Source organism: Ananas comosus, linkage group 2, assembly GCF_001540865.1.
Source record: "Ananas comosus cultivar F153 linkage group 2, ASM154086v1, whole genome shotgun sequence".
Classification (NCBI taxonomy): domain Eukaryota; kingdom Viridiplantae; phylum Streptophyta; class Magnoliopsida; order Poales; family Bromeliaceae; genus Ananas; species Ananas comosus.
This window is the reverse complement of record NC_033622.1, coordinates 17,096,105-17,114,864: the sequence shown is the minus strand read 5'-3', so window position 1 is coordinate 17,114,864 and position 18,760 is coordinate 17,096,105. Positions and strand designations below refer to the sequence as shown.

The window sequence follows — 18,760 nt, the reverse complement described above, 5'->3', positions numbered from 1 at the left end:
GATCAGAAGATTTAAGAGTTTTCAAGAACAAGAGCAACGAAAGGATTGAATCCCGCGAGATTGAAGAAACAACACCAAAGCTGGAGTGAAAACACAATACCTACTATCTAAATTAATCATGTCAGTAGAAATTTTTTGAACACCATGCAATCACCTGCGCATGAAGACTAATTTGTTCGGAATCACAGAAACAGTTTTTGCTATCAAAACAGAGTCCAATAGACAACAGAAAGTTCAAGGCGGTCATCCAACACAGCTGAAAAGAGAGAGCATCTTTAAAGCTCCAATGAGTAGCCCAAAATGTACGGAATCTGAAAGTGTTCTCAAAGGATACAAACAAAAGAAAAGCGGACATAGCTCCTCACAAATGTCATCTAGGAAACTCGAAACACTGAAGGAGGAGATCATATGTAATAAACCAGCCTGAAGAATCACCTATTATTCACGCATTCCTCTGCTCTCTTTCCCGATTCCACTGCTCTATCTTAGCCCTCCGCTCCTCACTACTCTCTCTCACCGGGCTCCCTCGTCTGGGGCTCCCATGCCTCCGCCTCTCGGCGTCTCTATCATGTCTTCCATGCCTATCACTGCTCCTCCTTCCACTTCCTCTATAATCCCCATGATCACGATTGTCCCCATAATCACGACTGCGCTCCCTCCTGTAATACGGGCTAGGGCTCCTGCTCCTGCTTCTGCTCCCCCTCGACCTCCTGTACCTTCCGAACAGCTTCCTCCTCAACTCCCTACCAATTTGCTTAACGTGCATAAAATTGCAGTAACCCCCACGGTTGCAGTTATTCTCCTCATATTGCCTACATGTGGCCTCACGGAAGTCAGTAACGGGAGAAAAGTCGACAATTATGGGTCGGCCTGAATAGAACCGGCCTTGAAGGGCCCTCATGGCAGCAGCAGCCTGATCCTCCTCTCTAAATTGAACGTATACATTGCCGATCATGTGATCGGCCAGGTTGTCGCACACATTGAGGCTTTCGATCTCGCCGAACTTGCTGAGCTCTTCAAAGATGTCCTCATAGAAGTCTTCAAAGTGTTCCTGGATCTTCCTCGGGTCGATGGGCTGGCCCTGGGCGTCGACGCCGGGAGTGATCATGTCGGGCCGCTGGTACATGTTGGAGAGGAGGAGGGTGGGGGAGATGGTGGGCCGGTTGTGGAGGCGGGAGCATCGGTCCCCGTGGCGGCACGCGCCGATCTTGAAGTAGAACGGGCAGTTGACCCGATCCTTCTCCGTGCCAAAGATCGAAGCCAAGTGTTCCGCCATCAAAACAAGGTAATATAGCTGAAACTGAAGCCTTCTAGGAAACCTAGAGGTTTGAGAAGAAAATTTTCTTTAGAGCTTCCTCCTCTTTCGAAATTCTGGTTATACCAATAGAGCCAAAAGGAAGGAGGAAGTGCACGAGCCCCACGTAAAAGTTCCGCAAATGTTTTCTCCATATGATATGTGCTGATTAGTTTCGTTCGAATATTGTAATTATCAATCTAAGCATGGATTACACTATCATGCGCATAAACTGCACCAACAGTTCAATTAATTCTTCTATCTCTCAGCATGTAAGTAAACTGCTGTAAGTTGCATATATATAACCATAACATTATTACACTTAAAATGCATGCATCTCATATATAGAAGAACAACAGCTCCGCCAGGGATTCGTAAGTAGAGTAACGCTATGCTCGGTCAAACAAACTCAAGGGCACGCAATCAATTCTAGAAAATACAACCAACTCGACTTCGAAGTTCGAACCCGCAATTTTTTTTTAAAAAAACAGAGAGATGTAACTCTCGCTAATGCAAACTCTAATGTTCAATCGGTATAAAAATGAGGAGGAAAAGAAACAAAGAGAGAAAAATATGGGGAGTATAATAGGCTTTTCGACAACAAAGAGACACTCTCACCTGAATCGAAGCACCTGGCGATTCACCAGCAAGGGACTTCGCTAAGCACCCTAGAAGAGAAGGAAGAGATAAGAGAAGAGAGATAGAGGGAGAGGCAAATGAGACTGGGGTTGAGTCTCGGGACGGAAGGGAAGGGAGAGGAGAGGCAAGGGACTTCTCGCCGTGTTGGAGGATCTGGAACCTTCGGAAGGAGGGAAAGGGCGAAGTCCGTAGCGTAGATTGTAGACGTACGTATACCTACATCCGAGGGATTGAGACCCGAACCCGCTCGCTAGAACCTTCGAAGGTTATATATCCATTCCTCAGCGACATGCCTCATTTGTTTCACGTCTCTGACCCTTCTGCCTTCAACTTCTACGGGGTAGTTAAAATCAAGGGGGAATAAAATAAATACCATAAATAAATGTTCGCTCAACTCATCAATGGTGGGATCAGAGAAGGCACAACACAAATCTCGAAACATATAAACGGGCATTTAATAATGTAAAAAAATTGGTACCTTTTACTACTGTTAACTTCAAGTTAAACAATTCGCACTAGTGTTATCTTTAAATTTCCACCTTTCAATGCAATTTTTTAGCAAGATTCGAGCCCGATACAAAGTTGGAATTTAGGAGACGAAAAGAACCGGCGTAACTGATGCCTAAAGAGCGTGATAATAGAAAAGTACAATCCACGTACTTAGAACATATATATATAGCATGCATAATATCCCGTCGACACCGTCGACACGGATAATCATCTCCCAATTCTATGGTGTTCTCTTTCAAAATTAGCATGCAAATCAATAATAATAATTGATAATTAAAGCGCAATACTAATTGAGATATAGAGCTAAAAAAGGAAAATACCAATTAAACACTGCTATGGTAAATTGATAATTAAAAAAATTATTGATATTTCACTAAAGTCTAGCCAGTTCACTCACTTCACTTCAATCCATGCATGGGCTTCTACACAAACAGAACAGGAAACAACACTAGAAAACTATGCTTTTTCTATTTAACTTGTGACCACCTTCCGTTCGATCCGCTCGACTAGGTATCACAATCAGCAACTGTTTTTGTGAAATCACCATATGCGGCCCCTACAAGGGGAGGCATAGAAACCGCTTCCAAGAAAGAAAGGAAGAGGCTACAACTGAGGAAATATGAGAGAGCAGTACGCCACATACAAGCCCAAGAGCTAACATCAGAGAATTATGCACTCTAACCATTACATCCAATCCGGCAGATACAGCATTTTGCATGGTGTTTTGTGCTTTAGGCAAGCCACTTATTTATACAGTCACTAGTAACTTGAAAGGACGTTCCCCAAGTTTCAGAAACCAGTCACTCACACTAGGATATATCACAAGCTACCCTCATTCTTCTAGTCACTGATAGAGTGAAAAGACAACAAATATACAGATATTAGAACAAGCAGATAACTGAGAAAGGATTATATAATGGCCTCTCTGCTTTGAAACCTTTGACCATAAACAAGTCTCATCCCAGCTATCGCTTCTAACTGCTATAGCAATTAACATATCAAGCATGAGCTCGGCCAGTAAGTCAAGTCACCGAAAGCTCCATTTTGCTTTCTTATTTTGGGTTCTGCCATCTACTCCACACGGTATCCCTACTCCAGTTACACGAAATTACTAAAGGCCTGCAACAATAACAATAACACAAATAAAAGTATCTTTCAAAAAAAGAAGTGCAGCGACAGGAAATATTTAGAGGTTACAAAAACCAAGAGGCATATACCAGGTGGTCGCGGTGGATCATTAACAGAGCTTTAAGTCATATTTTGAAATTTATGTAACTACGGTCAGAGTAATCTGAGAATGAGTGAGTGCACAGCTATGTGTCTGAGCGCTCAAATGGTGCACGTACAAATAGCTGGCCATGTAGTGTTACAACAGCTGAAGTCTGATGTGGGTCGATCCTTGAAGGTAAGGTTATCACCTAAAAAACAGCACCCGATTCCGTAAAAGAAAATGATCAGGAAAGTAAAAATTTTCATGATGAAATTATGATCACCTTCTTGAAAGCGGTGACCCCCCACGGATTATCAGGCTGTTCAGGATTGCCGGATATAACCAACCGACCAGCAGGATCTGACTGGACATGCACCTGTATTTCATTCATGCGGAAGTCCAATATTTAATAGTACAAAGGTTAGAAATACCTCATGAAGCGACATCCGCATGTTTTAACCCGATAAATACTGTAGTGAAAATTATTTTTTATCTTCATGTGCTGCCTAGAAATGCCACTTAACAATGACAGACCATGTAACACGTGTAACTCGGTGCACTAAAGTTTCCACATCCTCACCTCTTCTCGCAAAAGCCCAGGAATTAAAGCATAGATTTCATAACAATCATTCTGCAGAAAAGCATATAAAAAATGTTATAATGACAAAGAGATTCTATGAGATAACAGCAACCCTAAAGCCTTTCAGCTAGCTTTTGAAATTTATTCAAACTTACTGTCTTCCGCACATTAATCTTCACCCAGTCAGCAGCAGCTCCAACATCAACAACCATTGAATCCGATCTGCCAACAGAACAAAGCACCTTAACATGCAGCATTTCTCATATTCAATAGCAATATCGCTAACTAAATAGTGAATAATATATGCAAGTTCGATTAACAAGGGAACACATCTGTAGGCGATTTTGGTAATTTATTCAGCATGAATGATCTCATAATTTGCATTGAGTGATCAGATCTACAAGAGATCAAAAATCTTATTACAGACAACATCTTCTGAAGAAAGGCACGACTAGTGATTTAACAGAGGCTAACATAACACAAACTTTCTAGTTTCTACCTGTCTGGTGGAATGAAGTTGAAACAGATATTTGGATGCAACAAAAGATGCTATTTCCTCTTCTTGTATTAGTACTATTTACTTTGTTGGTTGGATCCACAATCTTGATAAGTCTAAGAGGGTTCGAGAAGGTTAAACTCTAGATGCATGTATATGCACAAAGTTGCATGCGAAAAGTCAAGAAAATATGGTTAATTTACAGTTTTCCGCGAATAAATGCTTAAAACTATCTGAAATTAAAGCTCATAATTTGAAATAATAGACATGCATATATTCGAAAACAATAGCAGGAATAAAAATGAAAGACTAGCTACCTGGAGCATGTTCAACATTTCTCAAAATCCCTAAGCAATCAAGAACTCATAACCTACTCTTAACATGAAGAAGCTCCTTAGTCAGAATAAAGGTCTTCAGTACTAAAGGGTAGAGCAACTTAACTGTGACCTAATGACGTTGGTATGGTTGACCTTGGCTGTCCGCTCGGCGCTAGTTGCCTTTTTCTTCTTGTGTGCACCTATATGCATTTTAAATCATACACTAAGTATCACCGAAGATGTTTGAAATAGTAGAAGATCCATAAGCAGCCATACCAATCTTCTTGCCAGATCTATCACGCTTTGGAAGAGGCAGTGAGCTTTTATCCTGCAAAAAATGATCTTATTGCCTTATCCTTGTTATACCCACATCCAAACAAAGACAGATACAAAGAAACAAGAACAAACTATAACACCAAACAAAAACAGGAAAGATACCTTAATAAAGTTCAATTAATTCACACAAACCTTTATAATTGGCTCTCCAACCTCACCATTACTGAGTAAGCGCTGAGAGTGCCAACCCTGCATAGCACGTGCTGCAGCATCCCTTCTGGCTCTACCTGAGCCTGATGATTGATTGCCACCAACCTGGAGTATAGGATACAACAGAAAAAGGCCAAGACATAATGATTGTGATAGCACGATCAGAAAATAAAAGAATTTTGAAACACAGTTACAGTTGAATTTTGGGGTAGTAAGTAACATACAGCAGACAATCATGATTTCGAGTAGTAATGGAGAAAATGAATTCACTAGCCCGATAAGATATCATGATTAACTGAATGCTACATGCAATTGTTGTCGTCATAATGAATTGAATATCACATGGTTCTTTCTCCATTATAATGTCTTGATTTACTTACTTGGCATTTAGGGATGCAGGGAACCAAGCACTATCCTCAAAATGGAAAAAAGGCATCTCATTGTTTGCATTTGAGAACTATCTAAAACTTTAAATATTGTGTTTCTTCTTCAAACCTCTATTTCTGTGTTCAATCAGATCTCGTGTTCAATCAGATCTTGAATTCTCCATCTAAATCATGTCAGTAGCAAATATCATAAACAAAATCAGATCTTGAATTCACCTGATGATCAACAACCATTGGCTCTGGAACGGAGGAGACTGGTACTTGCAGCTGCCCTGTCCGAATCTTATGTTTTTCATATTCAAAGAGTGCCTGAATTGGTGAACACAAGCAAAAAGTCGTAAAAGGAGGGAAATGAACCCCTGAAAACTAGTTTTCTACATGATTCATTGATTCTGGCTGCTGGAATTTTGAGAATAATAGTTTAACAACTTAAATGTATAAGAAATGAATGTATGTACGAAAAGTGTGTGTCTGTGGATCGAAGAGGAGGGGAAGGGGGGTTACGAGAAGTTTGTAAGCTCTAGTTAGGGAACTTCATGTGTGTATAACAGTATCCATAGTAAATATGCTTCAATCTTATACCAGAAACACTTTCTGTGCACCAAGTGAGGCACAGGTCGACAATCATACAAAAAGAGATTTTGGGGTTGCTGCAAATCAACTATATAGCTGATAAATTTCTCAAGGAACTGTAAAACCCACCATTGCTACCTTGACTCTTTGAACTTGTGACAAAGAAGAAAATTAATCTAGTGAACAACATTTCATCTAGATAATGTTTATTTGGTAATATAGATAATAAAACTACCAAAAGCAATAACGCTTGAGGTTGATATGGTCGTCATAAGTGGTAAAGCGAGAGAAGAGACATCTAATCAGCTTTAAATTAAGACAGGAAATTTCTACGTTAGTTCTTAGTCCTGAAGAAATTTTGATTATGGCAAATGAGCTTAATAAAGATCAATAATACTCTGTGCTTTGTCTGTCTCAGCAATGCAAAAGAAAAAGGTTAGGCGTGGCCCACATGCACAACTGGCCCAACTGAATCTGACAATATGCAGGAATCATTAAGTTGTTATATGCATGAAAAGAAGGGAGTAATGAATTAAGAATGGCATTACATAAGTAACTCATAAATATTTTCAGCAAAAATAGAAAATTACCTTCTCATAAAATATTCGAAATGTCCAAGATACTGTAGTGCATGTCCTGCAAAGAACAACCAGCCCATCAAGATTAATCAGTCAAAAAAAGGAAAGAGCGGAAAATCTTGCAATATGGAGTCAATTAATAACAGGGAATTAAGGGAACACATAAGATGACAAGTAAACGTTCAGACAAAAGCACATCTATCCATGAAATTAGAAACATAACTGCAAAAGGAAAAGAGATATACCCTTAAAACTTTTATAAATAGGTGACAAAAGAGCTCTTAATGGGATGTAGCAAATACAAAAAAAGTATGCTACCAATGCTTAACTAGCCAATCACAGATTTAATCACGTATTACGCTATTAGAAGTTCACTAAGATGGGCTATAATTGACAAAAAGGAAGTGTTATGAAATGTCGCTAACGTACAAATTCAAATTAAAGAGAAAGCCAACGGTCATCAAAGCTATGAACAGCACACCCTTATGCCAATTGGCTATCGGCACATTTCGTGCTGAGTTGGAATAGCTGGCCAGGGCATCATAGCCAAAAGCGCATCTTATGCCTTGCATAACTTTTTTCTTCTTTTGTTTCACTTTTATTCGAGAAAGAGTTACTGGTGGGAGTCTTAATTTTGTAAGGTCAAGAGATGGAAACATCAAGACGATGTCTAAAACAATTGGCTATAGCTCAATCAACCCCCTTAGTATGCACTACTACGTGTATGTTCGTTCAAATCCTTTATCAACCGCCATTGTTGCAATAAACACTCTCCTGCTAGCCAGAGGGACCGCCTGTTGTTATAGTAACTGCTCAACAGAAATGTGCAGGCATCATAGGAGAAAGCCTTATACAAAGTATTCATGTCCCAGTGAATAGTGAATAATGTTAAAATTGGAAAGAAATCGAATGAAATGATGAAAACACAGTTGTGATACCAAACCTGCAAGATATAACAAAATATTATATTCCTAACCACTAAGATATTTACTGGCAAATATTATTTTAATGTCGAGGTATTCTATGGTTTCAACTGAGGATATGGCTATTGTTTTAGTCAATTCATCTAGAAAATCGAAAAGATTGTGGCTCTTGATTTCAGCTACTAAGATATTTAAGAGTTAATAATGAAACCTGCAAAACAACACATTTCAGCAATGCTAGGGTATTAGAAGTTTTTATTTAATTGCCATGGCTTTCTGACATGTCAATAAGGAATTACAAACGGGGGTAAGGATGCTGGAGTTTAATCGATTAATTGCATGATTTCAAGTTTCATAGGACTACATATAAGCAGACGGAAGTTACGAACTGACTTTACATTTTATCTATATAATAATAAATTTTTTACGACAGTTGCTTTTTATAACCTCATCCCAGCAGGGGCAACATCATGATGGGAACGATTAAGAAGGGGGAATTATTCATAATTGCAAGTTTTAGGCCGCTCACCACATTTCAAGGTCTCTCTCCCTTTTATTTAGCACTCTAGTCAACAATTGGGGTCATAATATAGAGCTGTACATATAAAATCTAGTTGAGCTATGAAGCCAGGTTTCCTTCCCACCCTTCCAAAAATGGGATAATCAATTTTTTTTTTTAAACCAAATTTGGTTTTTGTCACAGAAGAAGGAACAAACTGATAAAAGATACAATCATATGGAATAAATGTTTCAAAGTTATATTACATAAAGTTTGCTAGCATTCAAATAAGCAGCATGGTAAAGAAAAGTGCAAAAGTGTTGAAACTGGTTTTGCGGAAAAGAAAGCTATGAATTAATAAAGCCATGCTTGTATTGCACTCTTATATCCCCATTGTCACCTAGGGAAGACAGTCCATACCATCACATAGATGCTATTTAAACCAAAACAATGCCACTCAATAACATTCCAATATGACTCATAAGAATTAGTACATAAAGAGTGCCGTTATATAGTGGCACTGATATATTTTCTTTCCTAACCCATCCAGACAAAGACAAGCGGTCTTAACAATGATTAAATAGTTTAGCACTTTAGTCTATTGCTTTTGCAAAAGCACAGGAACTTGCAACTCAAACTTTCACTTCTCAAACTATTCGTCTGCAAAGATGTACAATTTTCCTTTACTAAATTTTATAGTGAACAGTCAGCCCTCCGTAGAAAGTGGCCTGTGAGCTTTGACTGCAAACACACCATAATATTATGGCCTTTAGGTATTACAAAAAATTAGGAGGCACTGAAAAGTAATCCTCAAACCTTCTGCAAAAGTTTTCTGCTGATCTATTTTGAAAGAGGGCGCGACATTGAAAAACTCACTTTGGGGGCCTGAATGCTTCTCCAACCTGGCGCCAAAGCTTGCACGATGTTACCTGGATAATAAGGGGAAAGGGAGGTCCACTGCTTTTACACTTAGAAAGAATAGGTACCTCAAGAAAGCATAGAACCAACGAGACCTATACTTGTATAGGCTCGCATTTTAGTGCATCCATGTATTGGATTGTTTCCAAAGTGAAACAAGTAAAAACTTGCGAATTTTGAAATATCCAAACTTCATAGTCCAAAAAGGTCTACAATATTCTCAAATGACCAGCAGTTAGGTCGGTCAAACCACCATATTGCCATAAACAATACGCAGGCATATATGCAGGAGGCCAGGAGTTTTTGGTAGTTATAAATAACAAATATAAAATGTAATATAGCACTTGGAAAGTATGTCTCAGTGCGAATTTGACTATAAAAGAACAACTTGGCCATGTTCTGTAGTCCTGTTTACTTTGTGGATAAATCAGATAACGAGAGGGACATTGACTCGTTTACTTTGTGGATAAATCAGATAACGAGAGGGACATTGACTCGTTGACACTGCATCAAAGTCTACAGCTGCAGGGGGTCCACATAATTTTTCTTCATGGTTGCAAAGGAACTAGATAAAACAAGAAGTAGCATATAAANAAAAAATAAAAAATAATCGAAGTAGAAACATACCTGATCATAGCCACCCAATCTAGTTACTTGCCTCCACAACCTGATTCACAAGATTGCTTGTAATTACTGGAGAAACAGCAAAACTATCAAAAGAGGGAGGGGGGCGGGGGGAGACAGGAACTTACTTGAGGCAATTCAACCCTTCACCGTAGAACTTTGGTGGCTTAAATTCTAGATTATGCTCAATGTGGAACTTCTCCAACTCCTTCATAAACTCTGCTTGTTCTTCCTCCGACCCAGAACCCTCACCCTCCAAGAATGGATCAAAAGCTACAGACTGGTTCGAACCCTCTGCATTAGCAGCGTTTTCATCTCCTTCCCCTTTGACTTCCTGTTTCAACAGCAAGCAGTTATCTTCTTTATCTGCCACTGCACGGACTGCTTCTTTATCTTCAGATTGTGCATTAACAAGATCGTTTCCCTTGTCAGTCCTGGCATCGGAAGGATCATTCTGATCCCGGGATTCTCTTTGTCCAGCAGAATCCGGCTTTTGAAAAGCTTCCGGAAAAGCGTAGGTTGACAAGCTAGGGTTTTCCTCAACCAAGGGGTTTTCAATCAAAGCCGAGAGGTCCTCGTCCTCTTCAACCTCCTCTTCTATTTGGTCGCCCTCGGAATGCTCCAGCATTTCTCGACCCGGATGGCCTCCGTCCTTCGCCTCACTCATCTTGCTCGATGGACCCTTCCGAGCAATCGAATTGCAACCAAGAGCCTATCTCTGCACGCAAGAACAACCAAGAAGCTCGTCAACTAAAATTCGTACCGCTATCTTTCCGGCGATTTGGGAACCGAACAAGCCCTTGAAGAGGAGCGATTCAAGAAACAAACCTTCCGCACTAGCACTCGGCGAACCAAAAGATATCAAGAATCCAAATCCTTGGTTCGAGCACTACCTAATAGCTTCGGAAACCCTAGTTTTTGGAACAGAAAAGAGGAGAACGAACGTAGCTTTCTCAAGGAAGCGAGCACCGGAGAGGCATCGATGTCTAGGCTTTGATCCAAAGAGGTGGAACTCGGCCGTGCGTCAACCTCCTGTTTAGGGTTTTTACTTCAGAAAGAGGGAGGAGGAGAAGAAGACGACGGAGGAGCGGAGCGGAGCGGAGGGGAGCGAAGGGGACAGCAAAAGAGAGAGAGAGAGAGAGAGAGAGAGAGATAGAGAGAGAGAGAGAAGGGCGCCTCCGAAAAAAGACGGAAACTCTTAATTGTAAGGTTATATAGAACCACTGTTGAGAGGGTGACGAGTGGAGCGCAAATGGGGCCCACGTGTCGGGGTTGGAACCGTGATACGCAGGCGTTACACGCAGAGCACCGACTCGAACATAGGGAGAAGCCTTAAATTCGAACCCCGGTAACTATTTTTGCAGAGGCCCAACTCGAGCAGATACTGGGCCTTGGAATCCATGCTCCACTGAGCCCACGTCCAATCTTCGTGCTCACATCTTGGCCTAGTAGATATTGGTCGGCCGTCACTCTATTGATTCGATTTAGAATGTCTCGGAAATGTGTAAGTCCCCAGCCCGGCCAATCAAATTATGCTCCATCATATTTTAAAAAAAAAATATACTTGTTATATTTTTAAAAAAATATATATACTTTTTATATTTTTTTTATAAAAAATAATTTAATTGACTTAGATTACATGGTGCAACTGGCACATAAAATACCACTTTATTTTTTTTTTCTAAATCTGTAAAATTATTTTTATAAAAATAATATTTTTTATATCGAAAATAATTTTTTAATTTAGTTTATGCCAAACCAAACGCCTTTTTGTGGAAAATAAGTTACAGGTGATAACTTTTCCAAATAAAATTGTTGCCGGTTTCCTACACAAAAAACAAAAAACAACTTGCTCTGTAGGCTAAAGTCAGGATATCCACCCGATTCCTGAAGCGCTTACGATATTATTATTATTATTATTTTTCTGGAGACATAGGTAGTATGCTATCCGCTTTATTTATTACATTTAGAAATAAATTTAGCTGAAAATATAAATTAATTAGGATTCGAATTTGATCTCGAATACCAACCATCAGCTCTTTGCCACTTGGTTGCTTATTAAGGTATTGTTCAGCAGATTTGGATAATACTCCCGCCACTCCAGATAATCCAGGAAACGTAGTCAACACGATTTAAGAAGATCAAAATTCGAAAGCGATGGCAAGTACGATTGGACTTGGTGAGGGATTAATTCCACATGGAATAAAACTGTTGGGTACACCAATTTGTACACAAATCGCATCATCTCCGCCAAGTTCGACATGGGCAGGCATGTGCCCTCTCCGGCCTATTTTAAATAGCGAAGCGTTTGGCACGTGCGACGCAAGCAGGGGACGTCTGTTAAGTACTATTCTTTATTTTGAGTGTGATATATTTAGTCTAGGAACATCCATTTAAATATATTTTATATACATTCAAAATTATTTATGTTCATGCAAAGTGAAAATGACAATATTATTTTTTTATGATAAAAGATCCACTCTGTTTTACACTGCAGAACCAAATTTCTGTCGCATACTTGTAATACAATTTTAATTTTTTATATGTCAAAAGTGAAAAGACCTAAATAGGTTTCATTTAGTCGTACTACAAAATAATATTATTAAAAATATTATATTAAAATCTTAAAATAACCAATGTCTAATAAAATTGGGGATAACTAACTTGAGTTTTGCTATGTAATATTTATTTGATACTGATAAATTAGTTTAGAAGTAAAGATAATATATTTTCAAGCAATACGAGGAAGGGTTCAGTTTATAGTCTTTATATATATATATATATATATATATATATATTACACAAATTTTAAAATACCACGATTTATTAAAAATATAAAATAGCTAAAATTTGAGCCTGGGAGTTTAAATATGAACTATTAAATTTTCTCGCCTGGAGTAGTAGGTGAGTGCCCTCATTTTTGAGCATGGCTTTGGTTTGGCTAATTTCGGTCGAAGCAAAGAGCCATTCATTGGATGCGGCAACATTACTGGGAGGGCCCCACTTTTTCTACACGGATTAACTTAATTCTATAAATTATTCTAACAATCATAATTATATAATTTTTTTCGTTAAATATTTAGGTCAATTTTTTGCTCTGTATCTTTGTGAAAGCCTCGAATCGCATGCAAACATAACAATTTCTTTTTAATAAAAAAAAAAGAAGGTGATGAGTCGTGAGTCTCGTGACCCGATGAGAGATCCCGGATTCACAAATTTAAATAAAAAAATATATATGTGGATACATATAAAATAAGGACACAGTCAATGCCTCGCGAGATGTAACAGGCCCGGGTGGTGGGGCCAACGTAAGTCGCATGGCCCGCGGCCCGTCCCCATTATAAGTTTTTCGGCCCCACTAGATAGCAGTCAAAAATGTAGGCTGAAACAGTCCTTTATTTTAATTTTTTTAAAAAATTTATTTAATTTAATTTACTATTTATTAATTAAGTAGGTATTAGTTGATATATTTTATTTGCTGAAAAGTTATTAAAATTATTGAACTCGCTTAAATCATCAAAGTTTTGTATTTTTGACAAAAAGGAGTAATATTATTAGTACATTTATTTAAAAATAACTCGCGTCTCGTCCAAGCTATTTCTAAAAAGATACTAAAGTATTTTAAAATATTTTAAACCTTAAATTACGGAACCAATAATAAAAATAAAAATAATAATAATAACAACGATAACAACAACAGCAACCCCGTAGAGACTCGAAAATGTTTCCAGCGCAAGAGCGGTGATATAAACATACACGCTGTTGAGGAGAGAACCACCCCACACTACAAAACCAAAAAAAAAGAAAGAAAAAAACTCTCTCCTTTCTCTCCGGTGGTGGTATTGTAAGGGAAAAGTGGTATTTGCTCATCTTCTTTTTCTTCTCCATAACCGTGCATTTTTTAATTGTATAATTTTTTTGGTTGGATTAGATATCGCATTCTAAAGCCCATTTCGGTGTTGTTGTTGCTTCTTTTTTTCTTTTCTTTTTTTTTATAATCCCCTAAATGTAGTTTGATAGTTTAACTTTCATCTGACTCATACAAGAAACAAAGAAAAATAAAAAAAAAAACCCACTCACTTTCTTTTCATTATTATTCGGATCATATATTTTGATTCGGCGAAGAAGAGTACACTAGATATGTAATTTTTTTTGGGTGAGTTTTTGCACCAAATCCATTTTTTCATTTCAGGGATCTAGTGAACTGTTTTACACGAAATCAACCTCTTTAACTTTGTGTGGCAAATTGTTAAGAGGAAAAAAGTTATTATATTTCTTTAGGAAGAAGTATACTTAAGTTTGGTGGGTCAATGCGCAGGTACGTAAAATTGGTGGCTTTTTATGAGAACAAATCCCAATTGTATTGTTATTTTTGTACATAAAAAAAGATGCTTCCTTTTTGTGCACGAGATGCTTCTTTATTTTATTGAGGTTGGAATGGTAGGTGGGCCGCATACAGTTCACCTTGCGCTCTGTTTTTCTAGGTCAACAGTCTCAATCAGTGGCCCGAGCACAATCTTTGTGCTTTGCATGTGGAGAAAAGCCCATTTGTTTTTTGTGAATTGTAGATAATTTCCTATTTCTCCTGCAGTTCAGTACAATCTCACCTTCGCTGGAACTTTTTATACTCTTGTGCTCGAGTTAACATTCTTGTGTTAATTACTCCTCGAATCATAGTTTTATTTTTTATTATTTTTTTAATGTCATGTTTCTATTTCCTTATACATTTACTAAGAAACATAAGTTGATCTATAGGTAGGTATCTGATGGTGATAGCGAAAGATAAAGCTGATTCATTTAGGAATCAGTTCTATCACGGGCAATTCATTATGTAATCTTTTCATTTTTGTATCGTCTGCACTATGTTGCATGTTGTGATAAACTTACTGTTGTTTTGTTTATCTGCAGTACTGTGCATTGAAGGACTGATATATCAGAATCGATTGCACTGTAAGGGCGGGAGGGCTTCGTAATAAAAATACAGAAAATGGGCCTCTTAGACCTCTTCGTCACTGCGACAATGCCGGTTCTGAATGTTCTTTTGGTGACTGGTGTCGGATCATTCCTTGCAACAGGTTATATTGGTATTCTTGTCAAAGATGCAAGGAAGCATCTGAATAATGTGAGCGTCCAATATTTTAATAGATTCGACAGCAACTGAAATTGCATTGTGTCTAATGCAAACTGTTTTCTAAGAACAAATTGGCCTCGATTGTGTAACTAATACCATTTCGCCCCTAGTTGCGGTGATCCATTCATTTTAATCTGAAATCCTTCAGCGCCACCTGTTGAAACACACAAGTTTTTATTTTCATCTCCTTTTTTTATTTTTTCATTGTATTGGAGAATTTCGCATAAATGTGTTTCATTTCCCATTGGTTTAGTTGGCATCATATTCTTCCAGTCTGATATACTCCACTTGTTCCCTTACAGATTGTGTTCTATGTATTCAATCCGGCACTTGTAGCAACGAACTTATCTCAAACAATCACCATGGACAGCATGATTTTGTTGTGAGTTTCAAACTAGACTTTTCCAAATTTATAAGGTTAATTTTCATCTGGTGTGTGTGATTGATGCTGCTTATATATGTGCCTGCAACTTACAGTAAATATGCTTTGTATTTATCTACATATAGTTCATTTTTTGGATTACTTATCGACTTATGATTTGTATGGCTGTGTCCTGTCGTTAAATGCCTTTTTCCCCCCTCAACACATAGACATTGGTCCGGAAATTTGTAGATGAGGATACATAATTTATTTATTTATTTTTTAAAAAATATTGTCTGTTAAATGGAAATACTTGTAATTATGTTTTTGACTGTTAGACACCGTGATTCTCTACACAATAATTTCTACTTTAGATATTGAGAGAAACATGAAAAAAGATAGTAACTTCTGTTCCAACTTTCCAAATTGCAGGTGGTTTATGCCAATAAATATCCTTCTGACCTTCATTTTCGGTTTACTATTTGGATGGGTTGTGATACAGATAACCAGACCTCCTACACGATTGAGAGCCCTAATTTTGGGCTGTTGTGCAGCAGGTAAATCACAAAGCTACAATCCACTTATCTTGATAATGTTGCCATATCTTCATAAGGGACCTTTAATCTTGTGAGCAATTTATTCGTCAATTTTCATGATTATTAATAGATTAAAGTGTGATAAGTTATAAACTTTCCTCAACAGGTAATTTAGGCAATATGCTTCTTATCATCATCCCTGCTATTTGTAAAGAAAAAGGCAGCCCGTTTGGAGAACCTGCTGCTTGTCATACTTATGGACTAGCATATACTTCTTTATCTATGGCTGTGAGTCTTTTGTGTCCGAATATCTTCCATTAGTTGGCAAAGTTTTACCAAGTATTTCATACACGTGGACAGTATATTATTACACTTTGCCTTGTGATGGATTCCTTGCAAATCCCATTTACGTAGGGAAGAGGATAGAATCTAATTATTAACCAGTTTTGTTTCCTATCATATTACTGCAGATTGGTGCAATCTTTTTGTGGTCGGTTGTTTATAACATAATGCGCTTATCGTCAAATACCGCCGGAGGGATGATAAATACCAATGGCCACACTCAAACAGTACAGTATCCTGAAGAAACCGATAAGTTGATCTCAAGCACCTGTACAGCTGAAACAATTCCAACCAATAAATGCTTGGTGACTGGTGAATATGCTGACGATTGTACCCTCCCTATCTATGATGGCAGTGAATCTTCCACTAGAGCAAAGGTTACTTTATGTTGCACTATATTTTCCCCTTTTCCTGTCATTATCCCATCAGGTTTATATTTTACTTTAATTGCCAAATTGAATGGTAGAACACCATAAAATCAGTTATAGTTCTTTAAGTTATATCAGTTAGAGCATTTGCTTGAGATTATATATAGCCTTTTTATCTGTGCCATTACAGTAGTTTTACAGAGGTTGTTTTCTTCTCCGAATTTGATTACATCTGATGTTTGTTGCAGGTTCCTATTTCAGTAAAAGCAAGAAAATTTGTGTTAAGAGTTTCTGAAGTAATTGACATGAAGAAATTGTTTGCACCTTCGACTATTGGCGTGGTAAGCTATTCTTTTTTTTTAGTGCCACCACAGACATGCATGCTAGTGTTATTGATGTAATTAACATTTAAATATAGCCGACGAGTTTCGTTTTTTAAACCTGTTGATACTCATGATGTAGTTCTTTCTCAGTACATGATTCATCTCAATACAAAGCTTAGAAACCTTTGGATGAGTTTTATGAGATCCATTATATGTAATCTGTGAAAAGTTTATGATTAAATTTCTTTCTTCACTGTGTAGATTGTTGGGTTCATTATAGGAGTAATACCTCAACTTAGAAAAGCAATGATCGGAGAAAGTGCTCCTCTTCGTGTTATCCAGGAATCAGCGGCTGTATTGGGGTAATGCCTTTACTTTGATTGAATCACCGTGTGCTATTTAGTAGCTTTCATGTTTAAAAAAAAAGGACCCACGAAATGTACTCTTGAAAGTAGAAAATACTGGTGTTTTTAGTTTTGTTTTTTATTGCCTTAAAGATATTGTTTCTCTACTCGTAGTCACTCCATTTAGGTTCTTTTTCGTATTTACTTTCATTCTTTTGGCATTGTGGGATTAACAACTTCTCTTTATTCTCCTTTTTAGTGATGGGGCAATTCCGACTGTCACTCTAATAATGGGAGGGAACCTCATAAATGGTAGCAATTCTATCTCTTCTCGTAAATCTAAATGAGCACTTATTCATGTTGCTCAAGAGCAAGCATGTGACTGTTTAAATTTTATGCATGCCGGCATATTCCAGGTTTGCGAGGATCAAGAGTGAATCCCTCGATCATCATCGGAATTATAGTTGTTCGTTATATTTTGTTGCCCCTAGTGGGCATAGTCATCGTTAAAGGGGCGGTTCGACTTGGTCTGGTGCATGCAGATCCTTTATACCAGTTCATTCTTCTGCTCCAATATGCTGTTCCACCCGCAATGAATATAGGTAACAGAAAGAAAAAAAGGAAAAAAAAAAAGAGACAATGATATGGCTTCAACAAACATTTGCCAAAATTCCGCATTAATCTTACTACTTGGACCTTGGTCTTTTTGTTTTTCGCTTCGTAGTCGTACCTAAGTTGAGAAATATCAACTCTCTTATTGATGAAATTGTAAATTGGCAGGCACCATAACACAATTGTTCGGGGCTGGGGAGAGCGAATGCTCAGTTATCCTTCTTTGGGCATATTCTCTGGCTTCAGTTTCACTCACGATATGGTCAACATTTTTCATGTGGTCGGTGTCATCATAGTTATTGAGGATTCAAGTTGGGGGTCTGCATAATGCCCATTTGTACCGGCAACTCTTTGTTGTAGATTTGCATGTCGATCAGCGACGGCATGGGGGGCACACTATCAATCTTGTGTAAAAAGGCCAGAAGAAACAAAACCCAACGGAGTAACTTTATTCTTTGGAGACTACTGCATATTTGAGCTGCACTCTGTACGAATACTGCCTTTAAAAGAATATCTGTATAAGCACTGAATGTTCACTTCTATCGGCAATTTTTGGAAGTAAATCAATTTTGAAAAAAAAGAAAAGAAAAAGGATGTGATGTCTCTATGGCCGGAAACTTCACGGTTTAGCAGATGAATTATTGAGCGTAGAAGATTGTATCACCGAGACACTCTGTTTTTTTAAAGAGTTATGTGCTTTGTTTATTTGT

The 18,760-nt window shown here is 37.9% G+C and overlaps 3 protein-coding genes across 9 annotated transcripts; 1 reads left to right on the top strand and 2 right to left on the bottom strand.

Moving 5' to 3' along the window:
- LOC109723489 (splicing factor U2af small subunit B-like) lies at positions 132–2,243 on the bottom strand. 2 transcript variants are annotated; one of them, XM_020251879.1, is made up of 3 exons: positions 2,094–2,243; positions 1,913–1,962; positions 132–1,319 (listed from the first exon to the last, which is right to left on the bottom strand). In XM_020251879.1, the coding sequence occupies exon 3, from the start codon at positions 1,274–1,276 to the stop codon at positions 443–445; it is 834 nt and encodes a 277-aa protein (XP_020107468.1). In that variant the 5' UTR covers positions 1,277–1,319; positions 1,913–1,962; positions 2,094–2,243; the 3' UTR covers positions 132–442. The 2 variants fall into 2 exon arrangements, with proteins under 2 accessions (XP_020107468.1, XP_020107462.1); XM_020251873.1 differs by having other exon boundaries at positions 1,913–2,202.
- LOC109725903 (AT-rich interactive domain-containing protein 3-like) lies at positions 3,099–11,163 on the bottom strand. Of its 2 annotated transcripts, none has more exons than XM_020255303.1 (14): positions 10,862–11,163; positions 10,162–10,751; positions 10,037–10,076; positions 9,368–9,420; positions 7,082–7,127; positions 6,135–6,227; positions 5,515–5,637; positions 5,323–5,374; positions 5,171–5,246; positions 4,389–4,455; positions 4,234–4,284; positions 3,937–4,029; positions 3,661–3,861; positions 3,099–3,562 (listed from the first exon to the last, which is right to left on the bottom strand). In XM_020255303.1, the coding sequence occupies exons 2-13, from the start codon at positions 10,698–10,700 to the stop codon at positions 3,757–3,759; spliced, it is 1,338 nt and encodes a 445-aa protein (XP_020110892.1). In that variant the 5' UTR covers positions 10,701–10,751; positions 10,862–11,163; the 3' UTR covers positions 3,099–3,562; positions 3,661–3,756. The 2 variants fall into 2 exon arrangements, with proteins under 2 accessions (XP_020110892.1, XP_020110900.1); XM_020255311.1 differs by having other exon boundaries at positions 10,983–11,163.
- Positions 13,752–18,641, top strand: LOC109724569 (protein PIN-LIKES 1). Of its 5 annotated transcripts, none has more exons than XM_020253430.1 (11): positions 13,752–13,891; positions 14,942–15,155; positions 15,467–15,546; positions 15,958–16,082; positions 16,228–16,349; positions 16,532–16,780; positions 17,020–17,112; positions 17,356–17,456; positions 17,698–17,750; positions 17,855–18,040; positions 18,219–18,641. In XM_020253430.1, the coding sequence occupies exons 2-11, from the start codon at positions 15,021–15,023 to the stop codon at positions 18,344–18,346; spliced, it is 1,272 nt and encodes a 423-aa protein (XP_020109019.1). In that variant the 5' UTR covers positions 13,752–13,891; positions 14,942–15,020; the 3' UTR covers positions 18,347–18,641. The 5 variants fall into 5 exon arrangements, with proteins under 5 accessions (XP_020109019.1, XP_020109052.1, XP_020109036.1 ...); XM_020253447.1 differs by lacking the exon at positions 13,752–13,891 and adding an exon at positions 14,624–14,673; XM_020253438.1 differs by lacking the exon at positions 13,752–13,891 and adding an exon at positions 14,687–14,788.